A 15,922-nucleotide genomic window follows, 5' to 3' on the forward strand; every position below is an offset into this window, starting at 1 on the left:
GGTGCTCACCCTGCATGTTAATGAAAGATGTGAAATCCCCCTTAGAAGGTGAAACTCCTCCTTTGTTTTCCTGGCTTTTGGAAACAGTCTCTCCGAGGGGATTTCTGGAAGCAGATGCAGCCTGCATTTGGAGTTGTTGAGCTGGCTATTTTGATTGTTGAAGTACTTTCTGCTCAAGCAGCTTGCAGAGAGCGCAGCTGCTCACCTACTTTCTGAGTTGGAAAAGTTTGGGACTGAGTTCTTTGGCCAGCAAGCAGCAGGATAGCATTGGGAGGGAGACAGCCTTGTGTTGAAAGGTACTAAGGTGTTATGTAGGACTTAATGGATTAAATTGCTCAGAAAACAGTAGGTGGATGACTGTGTAGCTAGGGTGATGCGTTGTCACAAAGTAGAACTTCTATTGCTTTGGTACCATCCAGAAGTCACATCACAGCTACAGCTTCCTTTGAAGCGTGTTGTAGTAACTCAGACTCGGAAAGTAGTAATTAAATTTTAGAAAGAAAGTATAGGTTGTAGTTTGAATGTCTGTCTCTGGCAGAAACTGCTTTCGCAGCTGCCAGAAGGTATAATGGGAGCTATTGCTTCATGCTTTAAGAGCAATCTTCACAGCTGGGTTTGTTGTCTGGCCACTCTGAAACTAATTACGCTCCAAAGCACTGAATGTAAGGAGTATATACTGTATGCTATTACTGTATCAGGTGCGCAGTATTGTACAACATGCCAATTTTGTACAAAATAAAGCAGGCTATTCTGAAAGCCTTGCAAAGGCTGGTGTTAAAACCAAGGTGGCTTGACTGACTTTGACAGAATAAGCATTTTCAGTCTGTTCTTTAACTGAAAGAAAAATGCTTTTTAATAACTATGGGTCAGATTTGTTCTGAATGGTGTATGCTTTCGAACATGTGGTGTTACTTCTAGGAGGATAAAAACAGTATATTCACTTGAAATTGTTCACTAGGAGTTGAGATGTATTAGAGAACTCAGCATTGTCCTAGGCTGTTTAGCCATGCATTCTGTTTCTTGCAATGTAAGTGAAAAGATTCTCACCTTTGAAAGAACTTAAATGTATTCCTCTGAATATGAGTCAACTTCTTAGTGTTGTCTTGTATGCATAACATGTCTGAGACAACAGCTTTTTGAGATAAAGTTACTGGAGACTGTTAAAGATGTGGTTCCAACAAAGCAGAATTGCTTGTTTTCTGATGTTTCTGGAACATCATATTGGAAAGATTTGCTTAGTTCTTCAACCTGGAACTGCATGTTTTATTCAGTTGTGTTATCATATTGCTTCCTTTCATCCTGCTTGCAGTATCTGGTGTCACTTCTCATTCATTTGAGAGGAAATAATGGGACTTGGGAAAGTTGTCAGTTTGCAGACATTTGTTGCTTTTTGATTGGGAAAGAGGAAGATATGCGGTGACTGTTGAAATGAGATTTGGATTTAAACACAGCTGAATAAGATACTGCCCAGAAAGTGAGCATCACCGTTCCAGGTACATACAGGACACCCTGCATGTGGAAACTTTGTGCTTCTGAATGCTTACTGATGGCTTTTTAGTTGCCGACTGTGCCAAGGATTTGAAGTCGTGCTGTCATTGCTTTCTGTTGCCCTTTGTTGTTTCAATTTGAATCAGGATTAAAAATTCCTGCAAGTAAATACTGTCCCCTCCTCCAGGAGCAACCCTACAGTGCCTCAGCTTTGTGCCTTCAGCCTGCTTTCCCTGTTTGCCCAGTTATAGGTAACAGAGAAGCATTTTCTGTTGTGTTTGGACAGTTTGTGGCACAAGCTGCAGTAGGCTTCAAACACAGCATAGGTTGCAGTATTGGTAACATCTTTATGTCATGGGCTGTATTTTTGGGTGTGCTTAGACAAAGAAAAGCTTTTGCCCCTTCTGTAGCTAAGCTAGATATTAACAGCTGATACCACCTTTGCCTTAAGAAACAAGGAACACAAGAGGGCATCACCTTGGGCATTGCTTGATGTGATGCCTGCTTTTGCCACGTGCAGAGCATCTTGCTCATTTTTGTCTTGAATTCCTGTGAGGCTGGATTCTGTTTGCAGTGCAGTGTGGCTCTCTGGAGATCACCAGGACCTTCTGTGATCTCAGAGCCAAAAGGTGGGGAGGTCTTAAGGCTGACTGGTGTCGGTCACATCCATGTCCTCAATGTGAGCTTCACACGATTTTTGGCCATGTTATAATGGAGATCATAGTCTAAATAAGGATTATGAGTTCTCTTATTTTGGCTGGTTTTGATTCATGCTAAATGACAGAGTATTGTAGCTGTTTATGGCCTTACAGTGACTTCTGATGGAGTGTTTCTCAGAATGCGGTAGCTTTATGCAATTCAATTGGTATCCTTTCTTCTCAAAGTGTTATGTGGATGGCAACTTCAGTTTTAAGTATTTCCCTCTAGGTGTTTCAGTTGCTCTGGAAGCCACATCCTTCATCATACATCATATTTCACATTGATGTATCAAAGAAATTAGTGAGCTACCAGCAGAAGTCTCACTTGCACCAATTGCTTCGACTCAACTCTGTTGGCTGTGCAGACTGAGATATTTAAATAGCAAAGGTTAAATGGGGAGGGGAGCAAAATACCCAAAATGTGTTAACATACCACACGACACCTTTTAATAACAAACTATCGTTGCTATTCTCTACCATAGTTTCACCATAGTGGCACAGTGATACACGTGGTGGACTTGTTTCTTCTTGCCTGTCTTCTTATTACTGAAATCTAAATGTTTCAGTGAGCTGATCATGTAGAAAATGTGGAGGCACGTGGGGTACAGTACAGCCATGGGGTGCCCTGAGTCAGGATTGGACCTTTAGTTGAGGCAATTGTAGACAGAGATGATGGATGTATCAGTGTTCTTAATAGCTTGATGGACTTCTGTAGCTTTTTTAAAGCTTTCTGAAACTATTTTGAGCTTTTTTTTTTTTTTTTTTTTTTTTTTTACCTCAACATCCCATGGCAATGAGTTCCATGGATTGCTTATGCATTTTATAAAAACTTCCTTTTGTTTGTTCAGCTGCTGCAGCTGATGCCAACAGCTACTCTTGTTCTTACGTTATGGATGACCTTCTCCATGCTGTATGTGACTTCATATGGCACAGTAACAAACCTTACTGCATCTGTGTCCTGTTGCATTTTGCCATATGTTGATGAACCAGAATGGTTTTTAAATTGTGGAGATAGTATGGAAATAACAAAAGCCATTAACTTGTTGCTTCGATCTTTCCTATTTATTTCCAGCATTGTTTCTTTAGAATGTCATGAAATCTGGAGTTATTAACTGACTGTCCTCTTGTATTTATCAATGGGAATAGCTATTACAGAACGTTTGTTTTTAATAGTGAAGGTTTCTCCACCCTCCCTTCAGTGAGGTCCTCCAGTTGTTAGCACTGGATTTCACTTGCCATTGTAATATTTGGTCACCTCTAAGATTCTATGGTAGCTATTTGTTATGAATAAGGTAGTGATTAACTTGAGTGATTAGATATTCCAGCAATGTTCACTCTAGGCTTTTTGTGAAATGATGTGTGTTGAGTACTGCGGGTCCTAAATAGGATCCTTCTTGGACACTTCTTAGATGATCTCTTCCTAGCAAAAACCAATTGTTTGTGAATAGCTTTTGTTTCTTCTTGAGTATTTCTGACTTTTCGCAAGAAGTATTTTTTTTTTTTTTTTTTTTTTTAAATCTCAATGTTTAGATCAGATGTAAAGAAAGAGTTTTTTGTGATAAGGGTCGTGAGGGACTGAAACAGGTTGCCTGGGAGGTTCTTGGATACATTCAAGGCTAGGTTGGATGGGGCTCTGAGCACCTTGATTGGGCTGTAGGTGTCCCTGTTTTTGCAGGGGAGTTGGACTTAGATGGCCTTTACAGAGTTTAAGTTCTTTACAGAGAGAGTGGTGAGGTGCTGGAACAGGCTGCCCAGAGAGGTTGTCAATGCTCCGTCCTTGGAGGTGTTCAAGGCCAGATTGGATGGGGCCCTGGGCAGCCTGGTCTAGTATTAAATGGGGAGGTTGGTGGCCCTGCCTGTGGCAGGGGGGTTGGGGATTCATGATCCTTGGCCAGGGTTGGAAGGGACCTCATTCTGTGGCCTTTACGAGGTCCCTTCCAGCTCAAACCATTCTATCTGTGACTGCTCTTTATTAGAGCTCTTGTCAGTTTCTCAGGCTTAGTAGACACTGGCTTTATTGGTCTGCACTTCTCTTGACTCCTTCCCTTCTCCCTTTTCCTAGATCTCTAAAAGCCTGTCTGTGTTTGCTGCCTTCCATTCCTCCTTTTGTGGCTGTGTCAAATACAATATTGTGTTCTATCCTTAACATTTCAATTTGGTGTCTGGCTTCTCTTAAGCTGACAGGTATCATTTGGGGCTGGTAAGTCACAGATCCATTTGATCAGTCTCACTGACTCTCCTGTGAATTCTGGCATGGAGATAACCAGCTTTGTAGTAATACCTGGGAGAAAAGTATTTAAAGGAAGCAGTCAGCCATTTGAAGACTTAACACTGATTTTTGCAAGAAAAAGTAAGCGTTGGAATCTATGTGAACTGCCAGCAGATGTGTTGACTCTTCCTTCTACTTAAAGAAGAGATGAGTATCTGAAACAGTGTCACCTGCACAGAGGTGTTGGTTGTTTCTGAGTGGTGGGAGTGCACCTGGGGCCGGGCTGCTGCCATGATGGCATGAGGTGAGGCCTGCACAGGTTCCTAAATTAGGCAGGGGGTTACCCTGCACTGCCTGGCACCATGGTACTTATGGCCATAATGCTGCAGGTAGGTGACTGGGCTCTTCTCTGGGGTTGGTCAGGGTGGTGAAACCTCATGCTGCTGGCAGGCCTGGGGGTGGTGAGTAATTGCGTTGAGGCTGCATGTATTGTTAGCATTGTGATTTTATTTCTGTTTTCCTCTTCTGTCTAGATAAATAGCTGGTGTATTCTCGTGAAAACTGCATTTAGTTTCCAAGTCTCTCTCTTCCCGATTCCAGGTGGGGACAGTGAGTGAATGAGTGGGTGGTGCTAAACTGCTGCCTTGCTGCCAGGGTAAACCGCAACTGGCAGGGTTGGGACAAATGCTTTGTCACACTGTAACCAAACTGTTACCAGGTGGTGGCCAAAGCTTGCTCTGTTTTGATGAGGAAGCCCAGTGCTGCCTTGTGGCTCAGGATGCCAGGTCAGGGCCCAGACGGTGGTGAGGTAGGGTGTGCATAAGTAGGCAGCTGGATTCAGGACCCTGTTTTGTAAAGGTCTGAATGCCTGTGGTTGTGTTACTGGGAGAAAAGGAGTACGGGAGATCGTACTGCTGAGACTGTTTGCTCACAGCAATGCCTTCAGTTCTCTCTCTCAGCTGGGATACCCAAGGCCATTGGCTAGTGAGTCAGAACCTTACAACTCCTGCAATAGCTAGTTTCTTGGAAAAGTTCTCTTTATTTCCTTCAGCTTGCATCCCCAGGCATTACTATGAATAAACAGAATTGATGTGGATTTTGTTTTTGTTGTTGTTTGCAGTCTGCCATAGGCCATCTTTTATGGAGTTTTAGAAATACGTGTTAAAAAATTCCAAATTCCATAGACTGCAAGTGTGAATTTCGTAAAGAAATCTGTTGTCCAGCATCAGTGTGATGTTGAATAATTAGAATAGGGAAGGCTGTAACTAGTTTTCCCTGTTGGAAAATACCTGACTTGTGATGCTTCCTGTTGCCTCAAGTAAGTCTTCTTCCTTTGACAGACAAAATGTTTAATGTTTCCCTCCCATGTGTTAGCTTGGGTGCTAATTTGGTCCTATTTTGGGCTGGTTTAGCTCATGAAAGTTGCAGCAAGCTTCCTACTTCTTGCTGGATGCATTCTGTTTTTTTTGCCATGTCAGCTGTTAGAATGAGATTGCTGTGGGAGTCTAATGAATCCCATGTTAAACGAGTGTGAGGTCGTGGGAGATGGGAGTAAGGGAGATTCCCCGTTTCAAACTGTGCACTGATCTGTGGGCTTTTGAACCTGAGTCAGAAGGTTTACTTGAGGCTGTACAGTGTTTCTTGCCCCTAGGGATCTGCCTCACCCTTGGCAGGGATGATTGGTCTTTCCTGGCTGCTGCTGAATAGCCTCAAGGTGCAGTCTGTTGTGGTTAATAGGCTTTGGCTTTTGATGTTCTTTGCATGAAGATGTTGGGCCCTCTAGCTGCCCAGCTGTGCTCAGGCAGCTAACCCAGCTTTGCATCTGGAGTGGTGACTGACGCAGAGCGGGGATGGTGGAACTTGTCCCTGACTCCTAAATAAAGTCCTGTGCTTTAGAATCACAGAATGGCCAGGATTGGAAGGGACTTTGAGGATCGCTAATCTCAAACCCGCCTGCCACAGGCAGGGCCACCAACCTCCCCATTTAATACGAGACCAGGCTGCCCAGGGCCCCATCCAAGCTGGCCTTGAACACCTCCAGGGATGGGCATCTGCAGCCTCTCTGGGCAGCCTGTTCCAGCACCTCACCACTCTCTCTCTAAAGAATTTCCCCCTGACATCCAACCTAAATCTTCCCTCCCTCAACTTAAAGCCATTTCCCCTTGTCCTGCAGTTATCTACCCTTTCAAAGAGTTGATTCCCCTCCTGTTTGTAGGCTCCCTTTAGGTACTGAAAAGCTGCAACGAGGTCACCCTGTAGCCTAGAAATGGTGGGTGATCCTGGATCATGTTATTGCATGTGGCTGGAAGAGAGGGAGAGATCCAGCCCTGGACTTTGTTAACAGTGTTTGTGCTTGCTGAAATCAGAATTGCAGGCTGTGACTAGAAAAGGGCTCACTTCAGAGGAGCTGTAGCTCAGAGCATGTGCATGGTTCTGAGCAGTTAGTGGATTTTGAAATGGAAGTGTCAAAAGGGGTAGGCTTGGATCCAGCTTAAACTTTTTTTTTTTTTTTTCCAGGCTAGCTCATTTCAGCTAAATGTGGCAGACTTACTGTTTTTCTTCCATTGATTATAAGTGGAGGCTTCAACAGGCCCTATGGAAATTCAGTAAGCCTTTGTTCTTTATTTTGCCGCTTTCCATGGTATATTCAGGAAGCAATTGAGATTTCTGATAAATTCTCTGAGCTGAAGGATGGTAACACTCCCTTGTTTTTTGTTGTTCTTGAATTTTTAGGCAACCTTTCCTTTTCCTTCCCACATTTTTTTTCCCCCCCAAACTTATGCATTCTTATCATGTTTACTCAAATTCTGACCTATGCCAGAAATATCAAAATCCATTCTCCTTCAGTCTGCCTCCTTTTGCTTTTAGTACACATTTAACTATACAAGCACTTTCCTTTTTTGACAGTTAATGCTTTTATTTAAAAAATAAGTGTGTATGTGAAGTGCTTCTGCATGCTGATGAGCAGCAGGCCAAAGGTGGTGCTAGTTTAAGGTCAGTGGGACTGTTGTTGTGGCTCATGCCTTGTCTATGGCTCTTCCACCACTGATACTGAATCTGTGCATCGTCTGACTGTGGCTGGCTTGGCTGGCTGTGTGCATTTGTGGCTTGGCTGTGTGCATTTGCTCCAGATGACACGTGAGCACGTGGTAGCCTTTAAGTTGTGGTTAAATCATGTGGTACTGTAGTAAAACAGCCAGCAGGCTATTTTAAGAGGGCAGGCGATAACCTCATGTAGTACAAAATCTTTTGCAGTAAAATGACTCTTCTGTAACACCTCCCTCCTCCACTTTCAGCTCTTACCTTCTGCCCTGCTATGTCTAAACATTGGTGTTGGAAGTCTGTGGTCTCACTATGTATTATGGTAGTGACTTAACCTGGTATTTAGCTACTGTCATCTCTGTTTTGCAAGCAATTACTGATAGGACAGGTAACGCTACATGTTTTGGATCAAAATAAACTGTTTTTCCTACTTTTTCTGCAGATTTTTCATGATGTAAATGAGGTACTTGGCTTCATTACATAGCACTCTTCCCACTCTGTACAGTATGGCTTTTGATATTGAGTTGATACTGAAGAAATCATTTGAGAATTGTTGGCAGAATATGTATCTAACAGAAGGCATCTGAGATCAGTTGTGGTAAGCCATCCTTCCTGTGTTTTTCAGTAAGAGAATGGAAGTGTTTACAATTTAGCTGATATGTACATTGTTTTAGAAAGTAAATCAAATATTAACATCTCAGTTCCTAATATTAGAAGTCCTTAGCTTCAGGTTTCTTGATTATATTGTCTCCCTTTTCATTAATACTCGGTTGATTTGGAGCCTTCAAAGATAGGATTCGATGTCGCTATGGAATTCAGGCATCGGCAAATGGTAGTTTGACTCTTCAAAATTGAATTCTTTCTATGGAATATTTATGCTGACGATTAGCCTTCAGAACCTATTCAGAGGGCTGAGTTTCCTCTAGTCTTCAGCCCAATTGGACAGTTGGCTTCTGAAGTCCTAAGTGATTCTCATTTATTGCTGTCCAATCATCTCAGCTCCTGCATTGATTGCATGTGATCCTGCTCTGGGGTCAGTCTTCACTTTCATTGCTCTTGATATTTTCAGTTAGTGTGACGTGTTGGCCCAGAGTTTAAATGTGAAGAGCCATTTCTTGCATTCTTTTTCCTTTGAAGTTTTTTCCTAACTTGTTTCTTTCTAACTTAATATTTAAATGGTAAAAAAAAAAAAAAGCCATGAAATGATATGCAGCTGTGATGCATGGATTGCTAAATAACACTAGATTCATTCACTTGTTTATATATCAAGGCAGGAAAGAGTTTGAAGGTTTTTTTTATAGTTACTTGAAAGTATGAAGCTTTCTTCTTGTCACGGGCAAGAAGGTGCAGATCTGATCTGCCTGTAAGGTTTACATAATACTTCAGGACATGACGTATTTCCTCTAAACTGTATCTCAAGGGTGCTTGCATTCTCCATGCTGTTTCTTCATGGGGGTGTTGGATGGAATTGGTGTGGAAATAGGTGCCCAACAAGAATCTGAAATAGAGGATATGGAAAGAAGGATTAGCATCCCAAAGCTGATCTACCACTCTGACTTTTAAAAAGGAAGAAAGCTCAGCCACTCCAGTGACCTGCATCCATCCAACTGCTGAGTTGCTCCAGTCACTATTGCTACAGGCATCCTAGGAATGTAGAAGACCAAACTCTCCCATTTAATTTTTTTAAGCAATTGCTAGTTATTTACAAACTGATTCAAACATCCAAAGGCCTAAAAACACAACTGACTTGACCGGCTTTATCCTGCTGCGTTGATTCGTATACATTCATATGAGGGAGAAGAAAATGGTTTTGAGTATAAGCAGCTATTATTCTCAGAATGACAGGAACAGTCCTCGAGTAGATGTCAGCATTGTTCTCAGAAAAGCAGGAACTAGAAACTGCCTTCTTTTCCTGCAACCTATTTATTTTGAGACAGTCTCCTGGTAGTTCTGTGTGCCTTATTGTTTGCTTTGTCTGCGTGTTTCTGAAACTTGGCCTGGGCTTCTTAATTATGGCACTACATCCAGTCCCATTTACAGCTTTGGCTTCTGATCCTCTCAAATCCTTCCGTGCTGCGTTAGTTTGTCGTCTGTGGTGTCTAAAACACTGAGATTAGGAGCCTTTATTATTATTTTTTTTTTAAGCCAAATATTGCTGATAAACTGTAGTTTGTTTACACCAGTGCTATGCTGATAGAGGCTTCAGAAACACTTGCATTCTGCTTTTATAGGGCTGGATGATATTGCTTTTCAAGAAGAAAATTTCTTTGACATTCTAGAGAAAACCTGCAGCATTCTTGTGAGTTCTGCGAGCTCACTGACATCCTCAAACTGAGGAAATCATGTAACTTGAGATACTGAGCACCTGATCTGAGGCATCAGAAAATGTTATTATTTTGTACAGTGTTTTTTTGTTACATACACACATGCTCGAGCCCTTCACTTGGCATGCGCTGCAGTTTTTACTCCTCAGTTCCTTCAAATATCTTTAGTGGTTTTGTTGTTAGAAACTGGGAGGTGGAGAAAGTGGATTTTCTTAGTTCTCACTTACAGAAAGAAAAACAACTTAGAGTTCAGTAAAATAACCTTTACCTTTCTCTTGTGGTTTTCCCACAGTGTGTATAGCTATGTGACGGTGTCAGATATGTTGGCAGTCTGTGCTGGATTGAGAGTTAATTTCTCTTCCTCTTGTGAAAGCAATAATGAAACTTCATAGCAGTGCTATCTATATTTCCAAGCATGTAATTTATAGGCTTTTTTGGTTAGGTTGTTTAGAGTGCATTCCTCATGCATTTTGACCTGGATGTCCACAGCTGTGTTTCCTTATTTAGGAAAGATCTTTACATAGTTCTTGTCTCTATATATGAGAAATAAAGGTGAGCTTTACCAGGCTGAGTCTTTCTTAAGGAATGTCTGTCTGAGTTTCCTTCCCTGCTGAGATAGCTCTCTTCATGGACACTGCATCTTGTTTAGCTGAAGCAAAGCAGTTGCATAAGGATCCATTCTAATCCGTTGTGCTGGCATTCACCAAGGAATCTCAGTTTTGGTGTCCTGATGAAATTTTGTTAGTTTCATCCCAACAACTTCTATCTGTAGATCCAAGAGTGGGAGCTTCTTGAAATCCCCATGACTCAATCATTTACTAGTATTACATGTCACTAAATGACTCTCCTTTTCCACTCTGTCCCCCGGTGACAAGGGTTTATCAGTCTGTAATATCTTTTAAGATTCAAAATGAACAGGATAACTCAGGTGCTCCTGCTCCAGCAGGGGGATTGGACTCAGATGATCTTTCGAGACCCCTTCCCACCCCTGACATTCTGTGATTTGCAAGTGAGTTAGGATGGGTTATGATAGCTGTACTTCTCGTTTGCCTGTGCAGGTAGAAATATGGAGCAAGCTCTTCTTGTAAATGAAAAAACACATGCAGCTGTTGCTAACCCTCCTGTATTTATTTTTAAATCACATATTTTTGGCAACTGCTAAAAGCCTATACTTTAAAGTACAAGGTTCTGTAACTTTCTTATTAAAAAATCCTTTTGGAATTCATTTGAAGATGCTAAATTGCCATGTTTTGTGTTTAAAAAACATACAAAATTCGGATAATCCCGGGAATTGTATAGCTCATCTGTGCAGATTGTTTGCCATGTAATTTTTTCTGAGGTTTGTGAAAACTTGTGTATGCTTAGTTCTGGTGATGTTTAGACGTTGCCTTTGAAGCAGTGGCTTGGGTGGAATGTTGTATGGTGTTTGAAGTGAATCATTAGTGCCTCGCAGCTGGCTTTGGGACAAAACGGAGATGGAAAGCTTTAGTACATCTTCAGGAAATCTAAACAAGATTTCTTTAACCTTTATCCTTTTCAGATTTGTGTATTCAGATGAATGCGTGCATCTGTACACACAGGTGTGCATATTGCAGACTTCTATATGCTTTTACTGCCTGTGCCTGCTTTAGTAGATAACAGGTTTTTAAAGTATTATTCATTGTGGAGATTAAAGCTATTTATGTGATGTGGTGCTCGTAGTGCAATTAAGCTCTTTTGGTTTTGAGGAATACATTTATATGAGCAATAAATTTTATTTCAGATCTGAATCTTTATATGTTCTTTACCACTGAGTTTTAATTTCCCTCGTGAACTGTTACAAATAGCCCAGAAACCCCATACTGCAGATCTGTTCTCCCACTTATTTGTCTTGCTCTTAATTTGTCAAACGACTTGATTTATTTAGCTTTCCCTTGTGCTGTGCATTACAGTTTGGACGACTGGATGCATCATACAAATTTCCAGAATGCTGTAATCTTCTTCCCTTTTCCCCCTTCCCCTCCTCTCTGTTGTCATAGCTCCCCGCTTTCCTTATCTCCCCTTTTACTGCCGCAGCTTTCAGATGATAATTCCCTGCTCCCAACCAGCTGCTGCATAAAAGCTGAGTGAGGCTGAGCTCTCTCACAGCTGACCCACCGTTGGAATGAACAAAGACATCGGTGCTTTGCCTGCAGGCTTACCTATGTGCTCTGGGTGCGTGAGGGTGAACCACAAGGAGGTGAAACACACGGGTGGCCTTAGCTGGCACCTCACCAGCTGCTGTGGGCAGGAACACACCGGAGTAGTGGTGGAACTAAAAGAGTTGCTGGAGGTTCTTGTTTGTGAAGGTCACTATTTCCTCACTGAGAGGTTTGTTGTTTTTTTTTTTTTTTTTTTTTTTCCCCCCTCCCTCTTTCCCTGCTGTTCACTTCTCTGTGCTCCCATGGCCAAAAGCACTGTGGTCTGTCTGCCAGGAGCAGGTGGGATGACGCATTGCATGTGGTCATGCTGCTTGCTGCCAAACCCTGCAGGTGATGCAGAGACCCTGCTCATTTCCTTCCATTTCCTCCGGGGGAGCAAGCCAATGTTCTTTTAATCTTTTACATAGGGGGCCCTAGGCCACCGAGCTGAGCTAGGAAGTGTCCTGCTGGTTTGGAACACACAGCCTGAGGGTCACAGCTTGTTGTAGGGGTAGGTTAGCAGCGGCAGCCTATCTGTGATTCACAGATAGCGGGGCTGTCCCTAAATTAGCTGCTGTTGCTCACAGTGCTGGGCTGTAAAGAAAGCTGTCATCTATCTTCGTCAGATGCTTGAAATGTTAATATCTGCTGAGAACCCTGTGCAGTAAGTTTGAAGCATTAATCTAGTAAGGAAATATATATTTAAAACAACCTTTTTATCTTCACCAGTATGTGAACTTACCTTACTGTGAGATGCAGCTTTACTAATACCACAATAATTTAAGCCAGTTCAGATTGATAGAAAACTTACTTGAAGGAAGTGTGTGTGCGCCTGGAAGCTTGTCCAACCACCCCTAGTTTTTCTTATCTCACAGAATCACAGGGGTTGGAAGGGGCCTCAGGAGATCATCCAGTCCAGCCCCCTTGCTAAAGCAGGTACCCTACAGTAGGTTGCACAGGTAGGTGTCCAAACAGGCCTTGAATATCTGCATAGAAAGAGACCCCACAACCTCTCTAGGCAGCCTGTTCCAGTGCTCTGTCACCCTTACTGTAAATAAGTTCTTCTGCATGTTTGAGTGGAATTTCCTATGTTCAGGTTTTAGGCCATTGCTCCTTGTCCTATGGCTACGCACCTCTGAGAAGAGTCTGATCTCATCCATTTATGTCCCACTGCCCTTTGGATATTTATAAATGTTTATCAGATCTCCTCTCAGTTGCCTTCTCCTTAGGCTGAACGGACCCAGATAACTCAGCCTTTCCTGATACGGGAGATGCTCCAGGCCCTTAATTATCTTTGCAGCCCTCCTCTAGACTCCTTCTAGGAGATCTGTGTCTTTTTTGAACTGGGGAGCCTAAAAATGGACACAGTATTCTAAATGTGGCCTCTGCAGAGCGGAGGGTGAGGATCACCTCCCTTGACCTGCTGGCCACGTGTATTTTTAATACACCCTAGGATGCCGTTGGCCACCTTGACAACCAGGGCACACTGCTGGCTCATGGCCAACCTGTTGCTCACCAGAACCCCCAGGTCCTTCTTTGCAGAGCTCCTTTCCAGTAGATCATCCCCTAACCTGTGCTGGTGCATGTAGTTATTCCTCCCCAGGTGCAATATTCTACACTTGCACTTGTTAAACCTCATCAAGTTCCTCCCTGCCCAACTTCCCGATCTGTCCAGGTTTTGTTGAATGGTAGCACAGTCTTCAGGTGCATCAGCCAGTCTTCTCAGCTCTTTATCATCAGCAGGCCTTGAAGATGGTTAATTTGAAAACAAGTCATTGCTGCACATTTTTGGTATTGCTTAGTTTGCTCTTACTTGACCTTATTTTCTTTTTTTTCTTTCACCTATGTTTCACAAACACTCTGCCAGTGTGTTTGTGACTTCAGTGGATGCTGCTCCTCAGGGATATAAGGGATGAGTATTCCTGTGTTGGTTTTATTTCACTAATATTAGGTCATAAACACCTTTTGAACAGAGTTCTCCACTCACCGAGGGCTGACAGCTCAAGTGATTTAGAATGACCTGAGTTTATTACTGTGGCCCTTTTTCATGCATTGGGATTTAAGTGGATGGATACAGAAGTCAGTTGTGCTGTGAAATGAGAGTATGGATTTGGTAGCTGAAAACCATTACATGGGTGAAATGGATCTCTGAGGCATTTAGCTTGATGTTTAGGAAACATCACTAATGGGAAAATCAATATAGCTCCTATGAAATGAATTTAAGAACTGTCTAATTAATAGCCTCTAATACAATTATAAGTGAAGAATTACCATCTAAGGTACATCTTCCTATAGGGTATTTGCTGCATTGGTACCTGCTCATGTTGTTTAACATTTCATTAATTGCAGGAGAAGCCATTATATAATTGAAAGTAATATTTGCTTCCTGTTGAAATTTTAGCTGCAGGAAATCTGCTGGCTGTGACCGAAAGGGCTGCTGTGCTCCTGGGAGTGTGTAGTGCTGTGAGTAATGCAAGGCAGTTTGGTCAGGTCTGCTTTAGAATATAGCATGTGTCCAGGAGATTGATAGGTAAGACGTTGAAACACAGGAGAGGAGAGAGAAGAACGTGCGAATGATGTTATTGGCCTGTTTTCCTGTTCCTGAACAAGAGGTGTAAGGCAATCAGTCTGCTCACCTTCTGGAGTTCAGTGATTTCCAGTGAACTGTAAGGAGTTTCATAACATAGTCCTGCTCTTTCCTTTATTTAATAGCTATGCTTCATGTTAATACTTAAAAGGCATATCTGCTTGTGGTCACTTCTGTGGAATTTGAAATCAAAGGGCTGATATTTATTTGCTTGAAATCGTTTGCTGGAAGGATTTGGCTTATCTGTGTCCTCGTGCAGCGTGACTTATGCAGTTGTACAGTCACATCCTGACTGATGTTTTTCCCTAAGTGGCGTGGGGGAAGGTAGGAGGTGGATGAATGGGAGGGTAAAACTTCCTTGCAGGTGGTGTGTCTGCAGAGTTCAAAGTTGTTTGCCTGTGCAGCAAGGAAGGATACGCTGGAAGAATTTTTCCATGCGGATTTGCTTAGTGTCTGTATAGCCTGTCACACAGTGTTTAAAAGACAGTGGCGTTATTCTCAAGCTAATATATTTTGTTTGCATATTTAGGTTCTAAGAGCTATGGCAAGGATGTGCAAGTCTGAACTCATGCTATGCTTCTGCAGTTTGAAAAGTGGGTTATACTGCTGTCATGGGAAGTAATTTAATGTGCAGACTTTCTTTTGGTAACGGTGTGCAGTATGAAAATAACTGAGCTCATTACTCGCATCTCAAAATTCAGCCTTGGTTCTGTCAGTTACCAAAGTGTGCATGGATGTCCTTCTGGCCGTGCTGAAGGGAGAAGCTGCTGAGGGACTCTCCCATCCAGATGAGATGTTTCAAGGGTCAGCTCTTAGGTCTGCATGTAAATAGCAGGACGGAGATGGCAGTCCATCACACACCCGACTTACTGCGAAAACCTGCAATTAAACCTTTTCTCTAGAAATCCCACGAAGCTCCTCATGAAACATCTTGAGATAATTTCACTTAGTTGGAGGGGCTTCTTGGGTGTACTGTGAAATCAGCGTGAGGATGTCGTGGCCCTTTCATTAAAAAAAACAAACGACCTACTGGCTGTGACAGTGCCGAGGCTTCCTGTTGGAATGGCTCTATATAAAACCACAAGGAAGCAAACGTTTCTCTTATCCTCTCATTGTGCTGCTTCCTGTGAGGCAGATTGGATGCATACCCTGGATACAGGCATTTTTTACGACCTCAAACATGTTCTAAGGCCCAATCAGCTCCTTCTGGGTCCCTCATAGTCCCAGCACAACAGGAAACGGGGCACACTCGCATCCCGCTGTGCTCCGCGTAGCTGGCCTGGCAGAGCCCTGGCTGAAACCAAGCTCAGGATGAAGGTGAGCTGAAAATGTAGTTGTAATTATGCTTATTTCTTACATTTCTGTAAGTTTTAGCTACAGTTCATAATGTTTTTCTTAAAGTATCTTTATCTTGT

At 42.5% G+C, this 15,922-nt stretch overlaps 1 protein-coding gene across 4 annotated transcripts in view; it reads left to right on the forward strand.

Moving 5' to 3' along the window:
• The window catches only part of ARHGEF7 (Rho guanine nucleotide exchange factor 7), a 108,608-nt gene that overhangs the window by 24,020 nt on the left and 68,666 nt on the right, over positions 1-15,922 (forward strand). The window contains exons 3-4 of one of the 4 annotated variants that reach the window (XM_085215526.1): positions 6,548-6,587; positions 15,796-15,824. The exons of 2 other annotated variants lie outside the window; for them this stretch is intronic. In XM_085215526.1, coding sequence (XP_085071652.1) covers positions 6,548-6,587; positions 15,796-15,824 — 69 coding nt within the window. Of the gene's footprint in view, positions 1-6,547; positions 6,588-15,718; positions 15,825-15,922 lie in introns of those variants that run through there. One more of the 4 variants, XM_010728590.4, reaches the window with a different exon arrangement.

The sequence above is a fragment of the Meleagris gallopavo genome, chromosome 1 (genome assembly GCF_905368555.1).
Source record: "Meleagris gallopavo chromosome 1, MGAL_WU_HG_1.1, whole genome shotgun sequence".
Lineage (NCBI taxonomy): Eukaryota > Metazoa > Chordata > Aves > Galliformes > Phasianidae > Meleagris > Meleagris gallopavo.